The sequence below is a fragment of the Chroicocephalus ridibundus genome, chromosome 2 (assembly GCF_963924245.1).
Source record: "Chroicocephalus ridibundus chromosome 2, bChrRid1.1, whole genome shotgun sequence".
Classification (NCBI taxonomy): domain Eukaryota; kingdom Metazoa; phylum Chordata; class Aves; order Charadriiformes; family Laridae; genus Chroicocephalus; species Chroicocephalus ridibundus.
Genome location: NC_086285.1, coordinates 33,819,470 through 33,844,948, shown reverse-complemented (window position 1 = coordinate 33,844,948; position 25,479 = coordinate 33,819,470). Strand labels below are relative to the sequence as shown.

The following is a 25,479-nucleotide window of genomic DNA, read 5'->3' as shown; positions in this document are numbered from 1 at the left end:
AAAGAGAAAGAGGGGAACAGCTATTGACTCCTTTCACTGATGCCGAGAAGTACTAGATTTGCACGGACAAAATCAAAGCTGCCGCAGCAAACCCAGCTAGCTACGCATCGCTAAAATATTAATGTACAGCGAAAATAAAAAAGAACCAAAGTGCCTAAGCAAAAAGTCCACTTGTTATTCTGCAGCAGAAAATACCGTGTACGGAGAGACGGCTACACAATAACACTAAACTAAAAACAAGGCAGAATACTGAAAACATTACACATCTGTTACACTCTTACAGCTGGTAATCAAAAGAAATTAGTCTGCTTTCATACTCTTCAACCATAAAAGCAGACATTTATTTTACTATATTACAGTTCATTTCCACAACACGAAATTATAAAGGACCTCTAAGATATAACAAAATTAGTAATCTGGTTAATATTTTGTTATAAGCAAGTGAGGGAACATTCACACAAGCTTTTCTATCAATTAAAGCATGAAGGCACTAAAAGTCAACAAAGGAGCGGTGACGAAGAGCTGGTGTCAGCCACCTCTCCTGTGGCACAAAGATGCCACACTACAAGCACGTCTGCCCCTGACTGGGAAGACTAAAGCTTTTGCTGTGCACGTTACAGGTATCCCTGTTTCAGCAGTGATGATACAACACAGCTACCCAGACAATACCGCTTTTACAACCATTAACTGCCATTATAAAGCTTTGCTGAGGTGCCAGATGCTTGAGCACTACAATCAAGTATAGTTTATGTTTTACTATTTAAGATGCAGCAAATGTATTCCCAAATAGCCCAAGTGTAATCCAAAAAAGCCAAAACTGAAAAAAACCCAACCCTGTTTGTTGAAAGAGACGCAGATCAAGTGAGTAAGCACCTGCAGGGTCAAGTTGAGTAATTATCATTTATTCAACTTGCCTACTTGATTTCAAGCAAATACTGATTCGTATCACCAAGGTCAAATATACTGAGAGGGGAAAAAAAACACCTTTTACCACACAAACTTCCCTCCTCCCATCTGCCTCCCCCCATACCTATCAACTCTTTCAAACTGAGTTTTAGCTAGTGCTATACACTGAGGTACTGGATGGCTTCAGCAGAGCTAGTTTGTCACAAACCATGGACAGTCTGGTTTCATTCGGCTCACAAATGCATAAAGAAAACTGCCACCCTAGTGAAGGGCAGGGCTGTCACGTAAACTATGATCAAGAAGCTACAGCTGGATTCAGGAACTCCCACAAAGTCAACAAGAAGAGTTGAAAGATGTGTTTGTACAGTTCCAGTTGATGCTCTGACGCATAAGCCCCGCACCAGTGGAGAAACAAGTTCCACAGTGGATATCTACACGTTTCGGTCACAGCAAACCTTCATTTTCAGGGCAGTGATGGAAGTTTAATGGCTTACTAAAAGGAAGCAAACAAAATATCCCTTTTCATTACCGCAGTAACTGGCAAATCACAACATGTGTATCCTGCATGCTGCAGGTGGCACGCTCTAAGCTGGGGAATCCTTACTACTGCAGCTAATGCAGAGTGTCTTCTTTTATTAAGCAGCATCTGGACAATTTCTCAGACCAAACCCATAAATCTTTTCCGGTTGCTCCTCAGGGGATGACGCTGAGCAAGAAGGCACTGGAGCTAACTCCGTGTATTCAGCCCGGGTACGCTCCTCTCTGGCGCTTTGTTAAACATCTGTGGGCGAGCCCTCTCCACTCCTCAAGCAAGGAAAGAAAGGCAGGTCTGGCTGCTCGGCTGGCTGCTAGCAAGCAAATACAAGCTGAAACATCTGTGTGACAGATAATCATATACAGCTACGAGAGTCACTGATGCTGATCCATCTGTAAACCATTCCGTGTGCCAGTTGCTTGACATCAGGTGGGTTCTTGTGGAGGGGAAACCAAGAGAAAATGATTGCATGTCCACAGCAAAGTTCAGACACATATTTAGCTCATTACTGCTCTCTTTTCTTTTATGCTTTTTCACTTTTATGTCAGGCTCTTTCTTCTTCATGCTGCTGTGTGGCACAGATACGCTGCTGGGCTTTCTGAGGCAACACATGATGGCCTGCAGTACATAATCTATACGCGGAACACCTTCAAATGCTTTTTGCATGTAATCAGTGGAGTAAGTCACAGTGTAATCAGCAAGCACACGTAAGGGGGCTGCGGGGACTCGAGTGGTATTTGTGTGCATTTCAATTTGCGGTGTTCCTGTTTTGGGGTCTGATCCCACGCCATGGAAGTCAGCAGGGGATTTGCTCCAGACTTCAGCAACAGGAGGAGCTAAACAAATTAAATTTTCTAAAACTCTGTGAAATGAAAGTCTTTATGTCTTTACTACAAAATCTTATTAAAAACATCCTTTACACTGTGACCTTTTTGAGGCAAAGGGCTATGAGGCACTACAGTCATGTCCTCTCATATGACGGAGCATGACAAAAACGAGCAGATGGCATGGTACAACGGGGGACCCAGCACCTGAAAACCACTCCTGCCGCTCAGTCTGCTAAGCTACAGCTGACTGCTTTCTCTGTATCACCACCACGCTTCCATATTTGTTAAAGTGGTTTTTAAAGGCAGCTTGGCCCCATCTTATCCCAGTAATTACATTAGTAGCATTACCAGGAGACTGTTCACTTCTCCTAAGTCAGAAACATTTTATTTTATATTCTATCTCCTGGTACTACCATGGAAAATTACGTATCTGGAGACACGCAAAGATATCAGTTTAGAGTCAATATTTCTATCTTATCTAACGCTGGATTATATAGCTGAAAATGAGTCCTGAATGAACCACTGCTCAAGTCCTTTCACTGTGCAGCTGGATACTTCTGCTAAACTTAATGTTTAAAGCTTTCACTTTAAATCCCTGCTTTTTTTTTTTTTCTATATTTATCTGTAGGTACGTCAGGACTTTCTCTTCATTTTAATGCATTTTTTTGACTTTGAAAAAGTGATGGCTTAATCTGAATTTTAATAAGACTACATTTAAAAACAGTAAGACCATGGCTTATTTCACCAATGAATTAGAATTGTACAGCAGTACACTTTACTGTTATCGCCATTCCAACTAAAGGAGTCACTAAAAAAATGGTTTCATGATAATGTAACCTATACTTGTTTTCCTTTTATTTTCAGGAAATTAAACTGTAAAGGATATGCATGAGCCAAAGTAAATAGTGGCAGCAGGACAGGAAGCATTTACAGACATCAACTCCATTGTATAACTGCAATAGTGCAACCAAAAAAAGACATCAAACACAATCTAACACGCTTGCTTGTGCCAAAAAATGGAAGACTAAGTTTAAATAACCTGGACATTGCAATGGACCATTTTATAGGCCCTTCAGTCACAGCCCCTGCCTTTGTTTCTCCTTTGTAATGGTAAGCTTTTGTAAAATACAGTATTTCAAATAAAATGTCTTTACAAAGAGACACAGCACAAAATCCTGCAACAGCCACCCCACACATTTCTTTCCTGAATTAATTGTTCATTTTAAATACATGGCAGTCCTTTCTAAGAACGTATGTATACACTTATGGAACTCACTTTTTCTCCTTCTCTCCTACGGCTATGAGATTACTTTGACCAGCTATGTATGTGCTGAGCTGTACTGAAACAATTTGGCACCTGCTCACTGTTGTCTCTGTTATTTATGTAGTACAACATTTCTAAGGAATGTATTTATCTTTCAAAATCATTCTTCTGCATTATGGCTTAAACATTGGTTCTCAATAATGGAGAAAATGCTTGGGGCCTTTTTGAGTTCCAAACACAGTCAACTGTTGCTATAGTTCTGTCCAAATAATCCCCTGCTGCAAGCAATATTTGAAAGAAGAAATGTGCTACCTCTCACCTTCAGAAGATGCTAGTCAGAGGTGTAAGCTGGAAAGCCAAAACCTCAGTTGTAATATGTTTAATGAAACTAGGTTCATTTACTCCAGCGAGTAAAGATTGATCCAGTCTTCCATATTTCATTAAATATCATTCAGAGATGTGAATGATTAATATGGGGTTAACTGCATCTTTTCAATATTCCCTTTGACAACAAATAATCTTCCTATTTTTTTCCATCAATAAATCAACAGAAAATTCCATATTTTTTTTCATTTTTTATTAACAGATATCGGTAAATTATGATCACCACCCAAAGCACTAATGAATTTTTGCTTCCTATATATTTTTCGTCATGGATTTTTTACCTCACAGTCTTGCCCAATCACTGGTTCTCTAGACAAAGATGCTTTAAGCCAATTAACATCCTGGAATGAAAACTGAAATTCAGGTACTCCTTATCCAAGCTTTAACATTATCCATACTGCTCCCATACTTCAGTGCACACTACCAACTGCCCCATTATTTTAACCTTTACTACTCCGACACAGAGGAGGATTTTACCATTGAAAATAAACAGTCAAAATGCTACGAATACATTATCTTAAGAACAACTGTAGGGTTCTCACAGTGACCAAATAAAAGCTTGGTCCCAGTGAAGACAGTGCAAGTTTAGCTTCAGCGAAGGCAGGCCTTTATTCACCATACGTGACAAAAATACCATTTAAAGACAGGAGACTTTGTTCATGTACTCTTCACATTACGATTTCTGAGATTTTCTTGAACGCAGACTTCTGCTAGGGGCTTTGCACTTACATTAGTTACAACAAAAGCACCTTTTTTTCTCCAAGTGGCAGGGTCAAAGCTTTCTAGATACAGAGATACACAAATAACATCAAGATTTTAAGGTTTTTATTGTAGTAGTGGTCTTTTGGTACCCGTTTAACAATTTTAACTGGGGGTTTCAGACTTTGGACTCCCTTTATTGAGCAAAATGAAGATCTGCAATGGTGATCAAAGGGCCTTATGAGGAAATAAGCTGTCATTCGGACAGAAGTATATTAAAGCTGACAACGGCAAAGCTGATCTTCCCTAAGACAAGCGGAGTTCAGGTTACTGCAAATTCATTATTATTTTTTTCCCCAGAAACTTGGGATGAGGGTTTCTACCTACTTTTGGATGGGATGTCAACATTTGCAGAATGTTTTCCGAAGGTCAGCGTACTAGATCCCGCAGGTATAAATGTCAGACTTCAGTGGAGACATATACCCTTTCCCACATCAAAAGCCTGGCATCTGACAGCTGACCAGAAATAATCCATAGGGGATCTTCTCTTTGTTATTAAGGACAGAGGCACACCTCTTGGCAATGATTTGTTTCTTTTCAGAATGGAAATGATCCAGGGGAATTCTTTACCTCTGACCTGCGTGAGATTTTGCTTGTTATCACCCTCACAGCAGCACCGGCTTGGTGCTGAAGTATATTCTTTTCTCAAAGAAGAGAAATGGTTTTTTAATACAAAATAAATACAAGATCAATGGGGTGGGTTGCTCTCTTCCTCTTTTTGTTGTTACAGTAAGATTCACCCATATGTCCGCCAAAAAGACCTGACCAAAAACATTTTTCAAGGAGTGCTGGCACATGTTATATCACCTTAGTTCAGGGCAAACATTCAAATACTGGGTTCAGTTGAAATATATTAAAGCCTTAAGTACCTAAGTCCTAAACATAAGGAAAAAAGGAAAGAGAAATGGAAAAGAAAAAGAAGGTATTAGCTAGTTCTAAGCTCTTGATCAACTGGCATTTAATAATCTTGTCAGCTTAAAATGGTTCTGGTCTTTCTCACCAAAACGTTTAAGAGAATGTTTGAGTATTCCTTATTAAAAAACCCTCCAAAATTACTGAAAAGGAGGGAATTATACCTCTGTGCAGATTTCATTATACAGCCTATGAACAGAAGAGACAGAACAATGGAAACAAGTGCATGCATTCACCTGATACAGGCCCAAACTTGTCCTAAGAAATGAGAATATATTGGGTTGCTTTGCCACATGACCTAGAATATCTGCTGTTTTAAGGCTCAAATAACCCTGCTTTGCAGAGTTTAAGTTTGATTTTAAAGCCATGAAATTATAGAATTAACTTCAACTGTAAATAGAGGCAAGTTTTAAGAATGAACAAAGCATATTCCACTGTGCTAGCAGAGTTCAAAAACCTTAGGTAGGCCACAGGTGTTCAATCTGAACATTTAAGTTAAAGGGGTAAAGAATATATTTTAAAATTCAGTACATAAAAGCCACTCCCTGATTTGATCTTTTCTCACTGTCTTTTGTATGGGCTACCCTTAAATTCCAATTTTCAAAAATCAGGTTTCATCTTTTAAGTATGTAAGAAAACCCCCTGGCTTTCTGTATACTCGCAGAGGACAGAAACCTGATTAGAGAACTGACATTTTTCAGTACTATTCATTGACATGGTTCTTCTGAGAACGGCGCTGTGGCAGAACCTAGATGCTGAGAACTGTGAAGTCTGATAAACCACCCACATCCTCAGATAATCCACTGCTGCTGCGGCTGCAGCATGATCCTATTCCTCCTAAGGTGTTTGCTGCTCCGATGAGTTACCGTGCTCCTGACGAAGGCTAGCTGCTCTGGGAGGAGGGATAAAGGAGACTGAGAAGCTACCGGGGCAAAGGAAGTAGGGTATGGAGGTTCAAGGCAGCAAAATGCGCTAGGATAAACTTAAATTTCTATTTGCATATGTGCATAGCCTACATACACAATAAAAGCCAGGTTCACTAGGTTTTAAAGGAAGGAATTATTTTGTCTCTTTATCACAAATAACCATGTCAAAATGAAAGCATATTTCAAGTATGAGAGGGAAATATTCTCCTTAACATATATTTTCATTGCAGTTTAACTCAGAAAAAAACAGAAGTTACTGAAACAAGCATTATCCCAAACCCACCTTCTTGTGAGGTACAATGCATTCCTTGTCCTATATGACTAGAAATATGTTTATGCGACTCCAGTTTAATTTTCACTTTCAGGACAAATGTACCTATATGGCACAACACATATCCTCCAATGCTATGGTAGAATTTACGTCAATAAGCAGATGATCTAACAAAAACATGTTAGTGGGGTTCTTTGCGTTGTAAGGAATGCATGAACTGATCGGTTTGTAGTGAATATCTACAAAGAGCACAAAGACTCAGTACTTTATCAGTAAAAATTCTTTTCTTTTCAGACAATTGAGGGCAGGTGAAATATTTTCAAAACCTGAGGCTACAAGATATACATATGCCATCTTGATTAAACATATGGAATGCATACTCAAAGAAAAGCCAACTGGAGTCCTAGTTGAGTAATCAAAACACCCAAGCTGAGAGGGGTTAACGTGCAAGGATCAGCTCTGAACTTTGAAGTTTTCTGGTCTTCATTTTTCCTAATTAAGACAAGATTTAATAACCAAACCACTGTACAAACTATGTACTTAAACTCTAGGTTTGTTTCTAATTTTGTTGGGAATTCTTAGTGGCTTCCAAAGAATCAGTACCCCCTGGGAAGTTCACCCAGTAAGGTGGATTTTTTTTCATTTCTCTTAGGTACAGGGGCTGAATGCCCACTTTTAATCTGTTTTTCTTTGCCATTGCCTCTTATATATAGTTATTAAGTAACCCTTGAACAAAAGAAGAAAACTATAGATGCACGATTAATATCTTTGAAGGATAGAGGAGTTCCAGCAAACAAGTTTTGGAAAGCTATGTAGTAAGAGCAGAAAAAAGTTCTCCAGATAAAAGCATTTAATTACTTGCATATCTTCCTTTTAGAGCAGGGAACAGCATCACATTTGTTGTAGAAGCATTAGCTTCTATTTAGATTCTGCTGCTCTTTGTTTATCAATGGATGGTCCCTTTTATTCTTTTTCCTCCCTCAGAATAAGGCATTACTCTACAGTGAAAGAGGGGCACAACTCAGTTCTCTATCTGATATTAGCAATTGCACATTCTTCTCTTTCTCCTTATATGGTAATTTTTTATCGCCATATAGAAAACAAACTTTCATGATACTAATTGACTTACAGAGAAAAAGTTGGATTGATAAAAGCTGATTAAAAATTTCTCCAGATGCATAAGTTTCTTACACAAAAAAGATCAATTTAAGCAGCCGATTGAGATCAAATGAGTTATATACATTTACTCCAAATGCTAATCCACAATGAGAAAGTTTAAAATACAATTTAAAGGCAGCTGAATGGAATTAGTGCTGAAACTTGAAAGTGCGCACTAAAAACTTTGATAGAAATCTAGTAATCTTTAAGGCATCCTTTACCATTCAACAGGAAACCACCTGCAATTTAAACCTGTATGATGCTTTGAACCCTATTTTGCTGAATTGTATTCTTACTGATGTCAAGAACCACAAATTACCTTTGCAGCATATTTCAGAAAGCTGAAAATGAAGATCTACACAAATGTTTATGCCAACTGTGCATAAACGAGATACTCATGCAAGAAGCTGTCTCCTGTCCACGACCACATGGCACCAGTACCTAAACTTCCTTATTAGTTTTCAACCTTTACGTTTATTGGAAATCCCTTTCTTTGGGAACTCACCTTATTCATGTGGATCTGCTGCTGGTACTGTTTCTGCTTCTCCAAAAATTGTTGATGCTGCTGCTGGATGACCAGCTGGGCCAAAGTGCTCTGAGGAAGAGGAGCTGACTGGGTTCGATTCAGGGGCCTGTGGCGAGGCAGTTTGTGGGCAGCTCTTATGCCAGGTGAGACTCTCTCCTTTGCTGCTAAAGGAGACTGTGGATGAAGAGGAACCGCTCCTGCAAAACAGGGACATTTCACTCCTGTGTGAAGAACAACAAACTAATAGTTCTAATAGGAGAGAAAGCTTTTGGCGAGAAGAGGGTGTATGTTGCAGAACTATGCATCAGCGCTGATGCAGTGGGACGTGTACCACGTGCCTCACCACGCTGGGAAGTTCAGCAGCTGCAAAAGAATGTGATGAAGTAATCATTTTCTCTTTTCCGTAATCATTGAATTCTTTCAGGCTAACGGAGCAGAATCACTGAAGGGGGAAAACAAAGATGCTGTCGTTTTTTCTCCCACCCTTCCATTTTCCCAACGGTTAGGATGTATAGTATCTGTATTACCACATTTAGTCTAATGTGAATACAAATGTCATTAAAACCAAATCATTATTTTGTTGAAGTTTTGATCATTACCAGTCACAAGAAGTTTTTGCTGTCTCATTTGTTCTTTCAGTAACAGATGCTGCAAGAGAGCTTGGTGGCTGCTATTTGGCTTTCCTTCCAAAGCAACGTGTGGATGAGTTGAGGACGGAGGAATGTTCCCCCCATACTGTCCAGCCAAGGCCACTCCTTGTCTGAGCGACTGGGTCTCTCCCTTCTGCTTTTCTTTGAATGACGATGAAGCCTGTCAAAGGACAATGGCACTGGTAACTGCTTTTCATAGACCTGGCCGTTTATATCTACTTGATTAGATGGTCTTATGTCATACTTTATGAATACATACAGAAGAAAAGGTTAACAACCAACCCTATCTTACGCCTTGACTGTGAGATGAAAAGGTAGGAAAAACATGCCAGTTAAATGTAACACTGTGAGAAACTGAGTAACGAAACCACTTGAAAAATCAGTAATAAAAGCCAAAGCACAAGGAACTATTAGTTAGAACATTATTAATGAAAAGACGGGGCCTATCCTTAAAAGTCCTAACGACCTTCCCACAGCCTCCTGTGCAGGAAAACAGGGGATCAGAGGAAATAGTTTCCATTGAGTTTGGAATAGGCAAGCCTTGGTTTTTCACATAACTTTCCATCAGACAGCAAGCCAATCGCCAAAACAAAGTAATTACCTGTAGTAGTGGGAAGCTATTACTTTTCCTGGAGCACTCCCTGACTCCCTGAAGGACAGCACAAATGTAAGTTTTACACCTTTGCAAAGTAAATTTGTACAGTTAAACTCTCATCTACAGAATCATCAAGAGCTGTTGTATATGTGTGGCATTTTAAAGTGCCCTTATAAATAGCACAGTTATTGATTTAAAGGTTTTGGAAGTTTTGGCCCTTCAGGATTGCAAATGCACAATATATATTTCTTTTATTATTATTATATTTCTTTTTTCATTGTCTAGTTTAAAACGAAAATTATTTCTTAAAAGAGCAGTTAAAGCAGCATAACATTTTTTACAGCAAGAATAAAAACCTAAGAGAAACAAGCATGTTGAGGCTTTCAGATAAGCACTTATGGTAAAAACAGTATCTCTGATAATCTGAATTCCATAAATTCTAATGAGGCAAACCAAAGTTTTCAATACTATTTTTTGGGTGTATGGTTACTTTACACTCTGTTATCATCCTTCTCTGAAAAATAAACACCCAAGTAAACTTTACATTCAATTTGCAACTGCTTATTCTGGTAACAGAAATAAACATTACTTTCACAAATCAACCCCTTTGTTTTTTCTAATGCCAAAACTAATATTTGGTGCTAGTTGGCCACATCAAAAGCTCTTATGATTTGAGTGAGAAAATGAAAGATATTTTCATTTCCATTTTAATGTTATAAAATTACTTTGAAGATAGTTATATTTTTTTGTGAAATAGCTAAGAATTTTTTTACGAAATCATCTGGAAAAGTAAGAACTACTTTTCATGATCAGTTCTATTTTCCCATCCCTTAAAAACAATAATTTGCTTATAAATATCTCATGAAAGGCTTCTAGAGAACTGATTTAAAGCTTACATAATTTTCTTTGCAGCGTTCTATATCTGATGTTAAAATGTTGGATTGCAGCAATATATTATTGGTGAGAACATTAAATGTACTGAAAAAGCCATAAAATGACATGAAACTTTAACTTGAAACTAAGAGTAGCACTGGAATTAAGTGCTACTTATGCGCTTATAACAAATCATAGTAGATTGTATAGATTTATTTTTATTCCATCATGGAAAGGGGTACTTACACCCCCAGAATTTGTATAGAAGTTACCAATTCATGTTCTAAGGAATTTAAATTGCTACAATTTCTGCAGAATTTATACACTTTGTATAGAACCACTATATAACTTATATTAGTATTTTTACATATTTTTGCTGTAAATCAGAAAGGGTAAGTTTTTACCAGTGGCAAAATTTTCAGATATTTTACTGGCCCTCATATTTCACCTCTAGGTTTCTGTTACTTGGTATAGATCTAAAGATCCTTATCCATCAGCATGGATTTCCATACATACCAAGTCTGTGTTTTCATACATTTCACATATTAATTTACCATTTAGCTCTAAATAAAGGTGATTGCTGCAGACTGAAAAAAGGGCATATATAATAACGTCACATATTCACTGATTTTATTTGTCTGATTAATAGCACACCCTTCAAATAACAAACCTAGCTGCAGGAATACTAGATTCTTCCCCTACTATCCTCCAGACCAGTTTAGGTTGCCAATGGGATCTCATAAAAAGTTACAGTTGTTGTACTTTACCAGGTAGGGGTGATCATATAATTTGAACTTTTATACTAAATCACCTCCTCACATACTTCTCGCCATGTCCAAAATCTGTTACCTGATTTGCATACATAAATGCAATACAGAATCATAGAATCATTTAGGTTAGAAAAGACCTTTAAGGTCACCGAGTCCAACTGTTAACCTAGCACTGCCAAGTCCACCACTAAACCATGTCCCTACGCACCACATCTACATGTCTTTTAAATACCTCCAGGGACGGTCACTCAACCACTTCCCTGGGCAGCCTGTTCCAATGCTTGACAACCCTTTTGGTGAAGAAATTTTTTCTAATTTTATCCTAAATCTCCCCTGGCGCAACTTGAGGCCGTTTCCTCTTGTCTTATCGCCTGTTCCTTGGGAGAGGAGTCCAACCCCTCCACATCCTCCTTTCAGGTAGAGAGCGATAAGGTCTCCCCTCGGCCTCCTTTTCTCCAGACTAAACAACTCCAGTTCCCTCAGCCACTCCTCATAAGACTCGTGCTCTAGAGCCCTCCCCAGCTTCGTTGCCCTTCTCTGCACATGTTCCAGCACCTCAATGTCTTTCTTGTAGTGAGGGGCCCAAAACTGGACACAGTGTTCGAGGTGGGGCCTTACCAGCGCTGGGTACAGCGGGATGATCTCTTCCCTAGTCCTGCTGGTCATGCTATTTCTGATACAAGCCAGGATACTTTTGGCTTTCTTGGCCACCTGGACACACTGCTGGCTCATATTCAGCTGTCTGTCCACCAATACCCCCAGGTTCTTTTCTGACGGGCAGCTTTCCAGCCACTCTTCCCCAAGCCTGTAGCACTGCATGAGGTTGTGGTGACCCAACTGCTACACGTGGTCACTTGTTTATTTGTGATTAAGAGTTATTATTGCTTTCAAGTCGTGCCTTTAAACATTCAGATGTTGTCCAATGCAAAGAAAGGTCTGGCTCCTACTCCGAATCACTTACGGTCCAAAATGCAAAAAAAAAAAAAGAGAATAGGCAGAAAGTAGGTTTTCTAGAAACAAAAGTAGGCAGGAAGGCTTGAGACTGGTCACTTACACTGATTTGAGGTTGTACTGCTGGAAGTCCCAAAGTAATGTTGGGCAGAGAAGGGGATGTGTACAGACTCAACAAGTTCACTGATTCATCCTGTACCAACAGGCGTTGCTGTGAAACCAGTTGCTGGAATAAAGGGGAAAGACAACAGATGTATAATCTCCAAGCTTTTTATCTTGGTTACTTTACCCTTATTACCCCGCTACATTGAAAGCCAATTATGTATCATGCATTGGTTTGCGTCCCAACAGGGTTCCGGATTAGGAAAAGTACTGTCCCTGTGAAAAGGCTGTTATTGCCTTTCTTAAGAAAGCAACTGATACATGTCTGGGATTATGCCTGGTTAGTAAGTCAAATTTCCATGCAAAACGAAAATCTCGAGGATTCCTAGACCATCCCTTCTCATCATCTTCTCATCAGCTCAACATCAGTTCTTCTCATCAACTACACTTTCACTACCAGAACCTCAGTGGGAACTTAGCCAATGAATTAAGGAGTAGATCTAGCTGAATGAAAGGTGTCATGAATGTGTATGTTTACTTTACCATGGTTATTAGAATTGTTGTTGTAAGGTAAAATACGTGGTTCCTACCTAGTCCATGTATTTGCTTACACAGATTGCGATATGGGGACGTTTCAGGCACATTCTTTACTTCCATCGACATGGGAATTTTGTGAAGGAAGTGAGGCAGATTGCCACATCTGCCATTTAAAACATGTACTTTGTTTCTCTATATATGCATATAAACAAAACCAGAATCCTGTCATCCTCTGATGGTGGGATACCCCTCACAACCTTCCTGATTCCCTTCAAGCTAAAATCTTTAACACTTCTTTTGAAGCCTTGTGATATAATTTTCAAGAACATGGAATTGCTGATATATTTTTAATTACTGTCAAGTAAAACCAGACATTCTACAAAGATCACCCTCTGCCTTCCATTCTAGATTCATTGGGAAGAAACATAAAAAGTTACATTACCACAACAGGAATCTTTTTGAAGCCTTTGCCTTTCTGCTTTAACAGTCGTGTTTTTCAACATGTGGTCTAGTATAGTCGCTTGAATTACATTTTCTGTTTAACTCTTGCTTCCCTCCCAGAACTTTAACACAATAAGAGCTACAAAGGTCTTATTAGACTTAGGAACTCTGGCATGATATGGTCCCCAAGGGAACAACATCCTTGAAAAAGAATACCCTGTGTAACAGTATGACACAGTGACTGCTTTCTTCCCAAACAAAAAGCATATGGGACTCCAATAATAGACCACCTCCAAGAGGGATACTGCACACTCGGGCTTTGACTAAAGTAAATATAATAACTTGTCAAGCATGTTGCGGGGAGCTGTAGATTTTCCCCTGGACAAACCTGGAATATCAATTAACTCTGTAAAATACTTTGTGCTAATACAATGCAACTACAGACCATCAATGAAAAGTGGTTAAGCACAAAAACACAGGATGTTATTCCAAAACATAACCTTCCTCATACAGTTTGTTTGGAGATACGACCTATCACTGAGACAATAACAGTAGAAGTCTATCTCTGTAATTTTCTTTTGGTACCTTGGGAATGTCAACAGATAGCACACGAAACAAAGAAGCTTCACTTGTGTATTACATTAATTCCCAGCTAAAAGTGCCTTGCCTTGATAACATCCAACTTTGACCGTGAATAAAACCAAGTATGTCAAGACTATGGAGATATTACTCAGGGAGACTACAAAGATTTAACAGAAAAAGGACACTACAGCAGCCCTAATGTGCCTCCTAGAATATAATCAAATTCGTAGCAATTGCAGCATCTATACAAAGCCACTTCAAAAGTGCACATTTCCTTTTTGGTTTTCAGTATGCCACTATTAACTTCTAAGATTTGAATCAAAAAACGTAACAGTGACAGGGCGTATAGCAGTAAAACACATTCCCACATTAAGGTCAGGCATGATTGTTTCATGAGGCAGAATCAATCATGTTATGTACCATGGGAGTTTATTGTTGAAAACACAAATTTATTAGTAAGTGTATTTCCATCCAATTTCCAATACCGCGAATAATCAGTCATTTTCATTTTGGTAAGTAACGATTTTTAAACATATTTTCAGGTAATGTTAGCCTAAACACCAGTTAAACCTCATCTCCCAAAATCAGTTTAGTAGTCCACCTGCATACATTAAGGTCCTGCGTATGCTGAGGCACAACTGCGTGACCCCACCTGCAGCTTCTCTTTGTACACAGTTGACCGTACCTGGAAACGGTGGCACAAGCTGGAGCTGCCGCCAGTGTCACAACGGCTAAGCCGTGGTCCTCGACCTACATGCGGACTTGATGGTTTGGATTGGCACCTAAATTACCCCAAAGAGCAACTTTCCCTACTTGCTCCCCTATACGTGCACTCACTGGGTTCATGGATCCTGCTTCCTGACGCTTAAAATGGCCTGTCCACAGAGTTACCCTCTTTCTCAAAATAGGGCACAATAACTAAATGTAACAGTGCAAAATGATCAGCAAGTAACCATGTTTAGTTGTTGTTGTACTTCTGTTGTGCTATCGGGAACTGCTGAGAAGCAGGAATAGCTATTTCATACGTGCATGTTTACATGTACATTTATACATCAGTAGGGGAAGGGGAAATGGTTTGGCCTTAACACTTCTCAGTCGCGGAGCTACAGTAATGCTGTCAGAGCTTTGAATAACCACAGTTACTTACACTCTTATTTCCTAATGCTTTTGGGGTGGGTTTTTTTGTAATTAACTAGGCTTTGTTCACAGACCCTTGAAGCAACCTCATCAGCTGGTCAGAAGCCTATGCAATTTGCCACTAGCCACTTGCAAAAAGCACCACAAGGAGCTGAGTATCAGAAACGTAGAGCTGTGGAGTTGCACAAATCAAGCACAGGTTTATCTGCCATGCATGTCATTTATGTCTCCTGTATAATCGGGTGATATTCTAGGAAATGCTGCTCTCCAAAGCGCAAATGAAAGAAAGAAAATGATCTGAAGCCCGCTTACACCAACTGGAAACTTTCCATTGCCTTCAACGGCTTTGGACCAGGCCGTGAATGCCTAAAATTAATCACTTGGCATGACTAAGGGAGGCTGTCCCTCTGAACTCCAGGGACGTGTTGTGCAGGGGCTCAATCCTGCTTGCATTTCTCATGCAAGTAAGATTTAGTCTCAGCACAGCAGGTGACCTGAAAGTATACAGCGTGCTACAAGAGACAAATAGCTACTGCGGTGAACCTTGATGATACTGGAGACAACCGGGCCTAATAAAAACAGCATTTTATTTATAAGGTGCAATTAAAATCTTGAGTTTAACTTTCAAGTTTCATATAATGAGACCAGTGTTTTAACAAATGGTACTGGAAGTACCATTAAGGGAACCGTGATAGTAAAAGATTATCTGCAAAAATATAGCGTTTGCAGAGCACCTTTGTTCATTCAAAAAAATGTAAATGTCTGCCCACCAGACTGTCTGCTCCAGAGGGTAAACCACTTAAAAGCCTCGCTATTCAAATGGATATGGCAAAAATACTCCAAAAGTCTGTTTCATTACTGATAATGCTCTAATTTTGTCTATGCACTAGAGTGTAATCATTTACGGTATTGACTCATGTTTTACTGGTAAATGGCCCTCTGTCATAGCAACCTGTTTTCCCCCAGCAAAAAGTGTTTTATTTGCTGCCATGAAAACCGTGGCTATCCACCCACTCAGATATGAGCACAACACTTACTGCAAATGTCACAACAACGATTATGAAACAACAGCAACGTGAGTCATGCAGGATTAGAGCAAAACAAGTGATATTTTGGGTGATTTTGGAACACTTATCCTATTATTAGAAACTTCTGTACTCTGTGTATCTGATGAAAAATTGATTAGATATATAGCTTTTGAGAGCTGGCAGCTAATGCTAAACTAGAGAAGAGATACGTAGGAGTTTGGCTGCTATTAAACTACCAAAGAAAACCCCACTGAAATCAAAATGCACTGAAGTTGAGATTTATGGAAAAATTTTTGAGCCCACAGGACCACAGTACTAACAGGCAAGTAACCAGAGAGGCAAAGAAATCCCTGACTGGATCCGGAAATGGAAATCAGTAGTTTCAGCTTCAGCACTCTTCCAGCGAGCTAAGTGACCGACTCCAGCACGCAGAGCCCAACTTCTAAAGGAACTTTTTAGGCTCATTTGAGCATCTGTGATTGTATGGCGGGGCTATAACTTCTGATCTCTGGCATCGTAACAGCAAATGATATGTAATGCAATGTTCTATTAATAAACAGAATATAATTCTGCTGGTTCTTGCTACAACCTTTCCAAATCTCCCCAGAGAGAGATTGCCAGCTTGACCAGATTGTATGCATTTCTGATGGTGGTTCAACACTGTAGGCAAGTGTCCAGAAACTATAATATGCAAAGTAATAAGCACAGTTTATCAGTCTGAGAGATTATTCACTTTGCATTTTGTAGTATCCTCAAGGTCAATACAAGATCCAATTGGACAAGATTTCCTGTTTAACACAGCCCTAACGCCCATATATTACAAACTTCTATCTAAAACATTTCCAATATTAAAATATACCATTTAATTCCACTGAACTAGGATCTGATCTAATCCAAATGATGGATCTTACTCTGCATCATTTAAATTTTTTTGCAATCACATACAGGGGGGCTATGAGGCAAGACCACATGTTAGCCATCAATGCATTTTTTTTTTCTTTTTGGTTACGGGCCAGAGAGAGGCTACTAATCAGTGCGCAGAGGTCACCCACCTGCCCCCTGGATCATAGTTCACACACACAATTAATTCATTATGGGCAAAAGTCACTGCTGGAGGTTGAACTGCCCATTCCAGGTTTTTTTGAGGTGAATGTCCTGTCACTGACCTGGAGAAATAGCTCCATTAGCTAAAACTCTGTTAAATCACACTTTCTTATGCAATTTTTCTAACATAATGAGTATAAACCAACAATTAATAGAAAACTTTGCCACCGAAGCAGGAATTGCTGTAAGTATAGGCACTGGATACATAATATTGTGGAACTTGCTTCTCTCTTAGTTGCATTAGTTTATTGTCCCTTTACAATATCGCCATGGAAAGCATGACTTAGGCATGTCGTCTATGCTAAATGAGGTTTATCACAACTGATTTGCCATCTGCATTCCTGTTGTTATAGGCACGTATGTATGAAACAGAGTAAGAAGTAGATAAGATTCCTTCTGTGTACAATCTCCCTTTACAAAACAAGTATCCCAGACTCCTGGCATCTCGGTTATGTTGAAGTACTGCCCTGATAAGGAAACTGAGGTACAGTAAAACAAAACGCAGGTGTGAAAAAGGATTTAGTCACCTAACTTCGATACTGTAATTAAAAAAATCTACTTCAGCAGCCATCTGAACCTGTGACCACCTTAACTCATACGTGTTAGGATCACCAATGCCTAAATCACTCTTTTGCATGCGAAAGTTCTTCATCAGCATTCAACACTGTGCACCTCTTCAGGTTATCCCAGGAGGTAATGTTCTGCAACACAGATGCTTCCAAGTTCCTTCTATAGCTCCCTCACACTCTTCCAGCAGCATCACTGCTGCTTTTGTTCAGACTTTTGTTACCAAAGAGTTTCCTGAATATGCTCCTCATATATGAAGGTGTATCTTACACATCTGATGTCAGCCTGCAATGTCCTGGAATCCCTGATAATTACATATTCTGCGATTACTCTGCCTGTGAGTATGATCAAATTGAAGTTTCAAATTGCTCCAGTCTAGAAATCTGAGCAATTATCTATGCAATGAGGAGAAAGCGTCTTACCTCAGCTTGAATGTTAGATGGCAAAACTGAGGTTTCGTTGTCTGTTATACTGCTGGTTGGACCATTGCTTGGGGAACTGGGACCTGATCCAGGGGAGCTGCTACTGACCGAGGATTCTGAAAAACAGATAAAGCATACATGAATTTCACACTGCAAAGGAACACATGATCTTGATTAATTGTATACTCCTTATGGCGCAGATGGTTTTTGCTGTTGAAAAGTATCTATTGGTTATGAATGAGCTATTTACTTACATCAAAGATTTTTAATTCACCCTCCCTTCCTTTTGGTTTTCCTTTTGCGGTGCTAATGAGGAAAGATACTCTTTGTCTTTCCCCTTCTGATGTGCCTGCTTCACAAAGGAAGAATTTACTATTTATTTTTTCCACAAAGATGCTATGATCCTCAGTATCAGGCAGAGATACAGACATACAACTCGTAATGAGTAAAAAGGAAAGAAAGTCTTTTCTTCTTAATTGCAAAGAGTCCCGCCTCTGTAAGAGATCAAAATGACAGAGATAGGAGGCTTGCAAAGGTCATGATAACATGTCGTCAATTCATGAGGCCTACTGCCATCCCCCTTCTGTTGAGAAAGGGGTTGAGTCCATTGCGGACTAATCATTACATATGCAAGTAACAATGGCAAAATACACACCGCTTTCACTACATCTTTGGCACAAATACGAAGAAATATTTACAGCATCCAAAAATCCCAAAACAGCATTTGAAAGGCTGTATGTTATCTTGATTTAAAGTTTCCCAAGCTCTGTCTAAGATAAAGGGGAAAGAGGATGATCTCATTGTGTGTTGTTGTATTGAGTTATTCTAATCCTACGCTGATATAAATTAAATTTATGTAATGGAAACAGTTAACAAGGTTAAAGACGGAAGAGGACAGCATTAGTAGAGGTAAGCCTATTTCATGGGATAGCTTTCAAATTAAAGTACTCAAGAAGTTAAAATAATATCTAAATGTGGCAGTAAATATTCTATAGCCATTTTGCTTCTTTGCTCTTTCTGCCTCACTTCACATGCAAAAAATATATCCTCACTTTGACCGAAGTTACCCGGAAATTTCCTAGCTGTTTCTTGGACCTGTTGCTCTTTCTGACCAGAGCTGACCTCGATTTACTGAAGTGAATCCATACCCAGCTATGCTAACTGGCCAGGTGAAGTTCTTGCATAGTAGTCTCACTAGTTTTCATAGAAGAGCAGAAACACAAACTTATTCTTTTTTCTCACTTTTTAAAAAATTACAACAGCACTTTTTGTATAAATAGACATTTAAAGAAAGGGCTATTGTCAGTTAAAAGGATAAAAAAAAGTAGAAAAAGGTGTCAGACAGAAATGTTTGATCAGGGAAGATCAGATCATGAAAGGTGCAATATGTCATATAGCCTATATTAATAATTATAATGGGAATCTGTAAGGCTCCAAATTATTGTTAGAGCTAGGAAGAGAACACATTTATTTTGAGGGTTCTGCTCATTAAATCGCTGCAGAAAAAAAAAATTCCTGGGATAAGCAGTTTGCTTTATAAGCTACTTGTGAGCGTACAATATATAAAGAAATCACCTAAGGCTATGGAAGCAGAGATCAAGAATCTCATAAGAGCTTTGACAAATTAAAATAATAATTTAGCTGTGAAAAATTCTAATCTGGAAATAATTTATAGGGAAATTACCTTATTTAGGTACTTTCATACATACATTCACATCCATGTCCCTGTTTTACACATACTGTGAAAAGCTGTCACAAGAACTGCATGCATGGAGACCTGAATTTTATATTTCCATCTTGGTGTGATATAATTCTGATATACCAAGTGAATTCAGCTCCATGTCTGACAGACCAGTAGCAGCTGGTTGCATAAACACATGGCCTGATTGTAACATCATTCGAACAAGCCATGAAGCTACCAAATATTGATGCAAAGTCAAAGCAAGAAATGTCAGAATGAGGACAAATACTCTAAATGCTCTTTTCTTTCAAAACAACCGATAGGGCCTTGGCAGCATATTAATCCTAAGGACTAAAAATGAGAGGACTTTACGCTGTTTGGGAACAAAATAATATAAGTAACAGAATTTACCACTCTGCAACAGCAAACATATGAAAGAAAGCCTTAGCGCCCGTGGTTCATTCACCCTGTCACTTTTTAAGTTCAAGGGCAGGAAAAATATTGAAAATAAATACTATTTGATGACAAATTTTAGTGAGCCCTTGCATCAAAACCGACTAATCTTGACATTTTCAAACAAGAGAAACCAGAGGGATAGGGCCAAACACAAGACTCCAAAATGTCCTTGATTACCCTAAGTAATACCAGATAGGTATTTATGCACCTGTTACTAGCATCTGTATTTTCCATGGAAGATGGGAAGTGGGAGATGCAAGACCCAAAATGTTGTCCACGTACAGAAGACACAAATTAAGGGAAGATGTTGATGTCCCTTGCCACCAAAAGTCTAACATTTGTTCTTGTACTTGCTGTTGTACTGGTTCCCAAGCTGGTTTGAAAGTAAGGCTTTCAAATTGACAATGACTTTTTAGTAAGTGGTAGAGAGACGTAGATTACAAGCTATTTATACACAACCATTTATTCAACATGGTTTTCTTTTCAGCAGCAGAAAAAAAAATACAACCTGTTGTTTAGCAAACAGTTTCAATTCCAAAACACCACTACAATTCTGTGAGCAGTCACAGCTGATAAAAAATTTCTCCATTCTTAATTACCTGTCACCTCAAAAAGTCGCTTCTTGAATGAACTGACAACATTTCCATCCTTCCTCCTGAGTAAAGGACTGCTCCTCCTTTCTGTCACCTTTTGTTTTAACCGTGAACGTACCTTCAAATTGGGCTCTGAAGCTGGAAATGAAGAGAAGAAAATAAATTATTACAAATCAAACTACTGCTTTTTGTCAGACACCACTGAGGTCCCACCATCTCATCCAAGGGGGGCTTGGAGGCCGAGATTTTACTGTCCATCCTCCCCAGCCTTCCTGCTGTTCCTCATACAACTCCGATTCAGACTGGAGGCTAGGGAAGAGTGGTAGAGAGCTGAAAAGCTTCGGATCCCAGGATTTTTCTCATCCTATTTCAACTCTGAAGGTACCCATTAATTTTTGTTAATGTCATAAGTACTAATTAGACATGAATGCAACTTTTATTCTACATAATTTTTATCTATCTTGTAGGTGAAAAGTTAGATGGAAATACTGCTTGGAACTTGGAACCTTATAATCGGATTATGGTCTGATGACAGAAATAGAGAGAAACCTCCACTGGTGCCTTTTGATTTCTCTTAGAAATATAAATTACGAGAAGCCTTGCTGGCAGAACATTTCTTGGTCAGCAATTTTAGGCCCAGAATTTCAGTGTTTTCTGAGTAACACACCAAACAACCAGATTTATGACAGTGTCCTAAGAACATTTACACAGAAAAATATATGCTCTGAAAATGAAGAAGTACGATTGATTCCCAGAAAACCTAGGATTATATTTAATGCACCTTGGGCAAGTTCCACCTTTGTTTCCTAAATGGACACAGTCTTTTCATACGAAGGCCAGACATGAAGCTCTGCTGTGTTTTTTATTTTCTGATATTTTTAGCATGATAAAATGTTTCATGTACTCGTTTATCTGTTCTTCTAAGTAAACCCTCTATCAAACAGACTGCTAAGGGCTAGCGAAAGATAATTGTGGAATAGTATTTGTTTATATTTCCCTTTCTGGAACCACGGCTTGGCTAAGCAATATCTCAAAATAGAGAGCTGGACACCGGGATCAGTTCTCTCTCCTATGCACAGACCTAAGTCCAGTCCCAAAGAAGGAGCAAGAGTCAGAAGAAAAACAAAATAAATGAAATCTTCATTCAATTCAGCATTATACCATTTGTCACTCTGGGGCAGGAATTCATTCCTACACTTCTAATTCCAGTCCCTGCCCAGCATGTAACATCGCACATCTGTGTCCTGCTCTCCCACTCGTTTCCTCAGGGACAGGGACATTAGAAGTGCTCACTTGAGAGCAAAGGGGCTGCATCCCCGCTGAAGCGCTGCTGTAACCTGCAGTGCCCGCAGTCGCGCCCCCGCCTTTGTCACCTACTACATCGCTCTTGGCAAGCGCCTCCTTCCAAGTGGCCTGTGCCTTGAGCGCGTTTCGGGCCAAGATACACAGTCAAGGGCAACACTGGAAAATCTTTAATAATAACAATATTAACGAGAAATTTCCTTATTATCAGTTCTTATTATCAATTATTATTAAGGCCTAGTGATGGAGTAGAGATGACTTGTTTGCTCTCTAAGATACCATTTGCTACGAAACTGAAAATGTAAAATATAACAATGGGCTAAGATTACACTACATGTTTTCACCACAGATCTCACCAGGTATGATGACATTTGGAAAAAAAGGTGCTCACTCCTTTTGCACTTGGTTATTTTGATTTACACTATCCTGTACTCTTAACATTTAGGAGAATATTTCTATACCCGTGACAGACTAATGTGATATAAATCCTCTGCAACACTCACTGGAGAAATGCTCCACTTCTATATGACTGTTTCATGCTCAGTCACAGTGATTGCCTTTCTATTTTTACCACAATCCCACCATATTCTGCGTCTGAATCAATCATGTAAGCAGAGAAAGCAGACTTTGATGTCAATGTCTGAATTTATGAGCCATCTGAGAAGACAGCCCTTGCGTGAAAGATGAAGATCATTTTTAAATGGAAATAATCAATTTTAAAATGAAAAGGCATGGAGAAGAGTGGTTTTTCAATAATAAAATAAACCTCCCAATAAAAAAACAAAGCCAAGGTTTGAAGAGTGTTTGCTTCAAATACTGGCTTTCTTGAATGCCTCCCATGAGACACTGCCAGCTCCTAACATGGTAGCAGCTAGGACTTGACGGCTGGCAACTAGAATTCAGGTTTCAGTGCACTAAATATATAAATTTAATCAATTTGAACACGTCTGCTCCAATGGGAAAAATGCAAAACTGCTAAGTGGTTTTCTGATACTCATCTGTGGCTGAGGCATTGACTTGGTGCGTGACTGTAGAGGTCACCGTACCACCCTGCCTTGTAGCTGAATTATTTTTCACTGCAACGGGTATGGATCACAACAGCAATCCTATGTGCCTCAGTGCACTCCTACAGGAAAGCAGTAATAACACATCTATAATTGTCAGCTCTCTTCTGATAGTTAAAAAGGTAAAATTAAGTATTTTCAGCTTCTAGGATAGAGCTGCGGATTAAAGTTATAAATGTATATACATATATGCAGACTGCCCCAAAGCACATACATGAGATTATCTAGAAATTATTTTAGTCCTTTAAACTCTGAAATGCAAACAAGTGATAAAAAAGTGAAAATAAATTTTTCAAACTTTTATTTTTCTTTAAATTAAATTGTTCCCCTAGGATTTGCAAGGCACTTGAAAGCCTTAGTGGCAAATGGTGAAGAATTATTCATCTGCCTTATGTTTCAAATGAGTATTTGGTTCAATACTTTAGTGCTTCTTAGAAGTGGTCTATAGAGGGATAACGCTCAAAATAACTGTTTTGCATTATCCACCCCATGAGTATTTCTACTGCACATTATTAGTACCTTTGCTCAGCTTAATTAATCCGCTGCTGAAGCCGACTATGTTCATCACTGAAAGGCATTCTCCATGTGGAAAAGAAGTGTCACATGGGGAGCCAGTGCCAAATAACATCTGAGGCTAAAGGTTTACTCACCAGCTTGCTGCAGAGTAGCTTCCTCATGCAGATACAAGCCCCTAAGAATTAACCTTTTTTTGCTTCATTAATACCACAAAACAAGCGAAAAGACCTTCATGCAGTCTATTACTTTATGCGGGGATTCAACCATAAACCAAGACACTGACTCAGCAAGATAATTAATGCATGTGGCTAACTTTCTGTACACCGAGCATCCCACCGGGGTCCAGGACTCCACACTAGATTAATTCTACCCCATACAGGATACGTCCTGTATCTCTCCTTCCTAAGGAAACAGGGTCTCTCTAAAGCGCTGGAGGTACTGAATGAGGTGGGCTTTGCCAGGTTAGATGCCTGCAACCGTACTGGGCTGAATCATCTGACCAAGGAGCCGGAATGCCAGAGACAAGAGAAAAACAAGAGCACGTGGCCAGGAGTGCGGCAGATGAGGGAAACAGGACTGCACGTTTTCATGGCAGCAGGCTGGTAGGTTGGGCTATTCATCTGCGATCCTGCTAAGAACCAGTATACATCTGTTATTGGTCGAATTGGTCACTATTAGCCTAGCCTCTTTGCTCCACAAATCTTTGCACTTCTACTGCGTCTATCACTTTGGAATGAGTAATAATCAGTTCCCACTTGGAGAAAGGGAAAATATATTATTCGAGAGTGTTTTGTTGCAAAGCAAACAAAAAGACGCAGCTATTTTCTCTGAAGGCCATCAAAGCCCACGTCATTAATCTTGATGGGAATCAGTTGATACCAAATTGAGCAATTCACTTGAGTGGATTTGAGAAAGCCTAGCCTGAAAATGACTTTGTTTATGTAACTGCAGCATAATTTGGAATAATGAGATGTTACAGCACTACGGCTTGTTCAGTCTCATTGCTATTACCTGGCTTATTCTCTTTTTAATGCTGGTATTACTCTTTAAATGACTGTAAGTGGGAAACAGGTATGAAAGATACAGAAAGTATTAGTTTAAAGAACAGAAGATATCACAGGCAACCCAAGGATTGGTTACCTAATTCCTTGGCATGGCTTGTAATTATCTCTACAGAACTGAGAACTTTGTTCTAGGTGAAGAAGAAAGAGAGCATCTCAATGATTCTTCTCACCTTTTATGGTGACTTCATATAGCAGAAAAGAAGTAAACAACGGTACTGTTAAAAATGGAAATTATACAGGCTTCTATATACACATCAATTTCACCACAACAACCTTCATTGCTCCGGTAAAAGAAAACTATTCTCTCCTGAGAAACATGATACTGAAACACAAGCATGAGAGATAGGAAAACGATTTGGTGAATTCATTATGTTCTATACTCCACTTTGCTTAATATTAGCAATTTGCAGATACTAGCATTAAAGAATATAGCCTGGGGCCAGATTGCTCCCAAATGAGCTGAGGGGTTTTTGACAGGGCTTTGCTTCACTGTTTCTTTTTATTAAACACACAGAGATATTTAAGAAGAAGGGATAAAAATCCTTTCTACGCACGGGGAGAGGACATATATATGAA

General features: G+C 39.1%; 1 protein-coding gene across 15 annotated transcripts in view; it reads right to left on the bottom strand.

The window, feature by feature from the left end:
• HDAC9 (histone deacetylase 9) overlaps positions 1-25,479 on the bottom strand; it is a 487,213-nt gene that overhangs the window by 193,623 nt on the left and 268,111 nt on the right. For 11 of the 15 annotated variants that reach the window (XR_010069838.1, XM_063324965.1, XM_063324968.1 and 8 more), the window contains 6 exons: positions 20,964-21,095; positions 18,228-18,343; positions 12,411-12,533; positions 9,720-9,767; positions 9,068-9,278; positions 8,448-8,665 (listed from right to left, as the gene is read on the bottom strand). Coding sequence is in view for 14 of the 15 variants with exons in the window: in XM_063324965.1 (XP_063181035.1) it covers positions 8,448-8,665; positions 9,068-9,278; positions 9,720-9,767; positions 12,411-12,533; positions 18,228-18,343; positions 20,964-21,095 (848 nt within the window). In the remaining variant the exon portion in view is untranslated. The remainder of the gene's footprint in view (positions 1-8,447; positions 8,666-9,067; positions 9,279-9,719; positions 9,768-12,410; positions 12,534-18,227; positions 18,344-20,963; positions 21,096-25,479) is intronic. The other 4 variants (XM_063324961.1, XM_063324962.1, XM_063324960.1 and 1 more) reach the window with 1 other exon arrangement.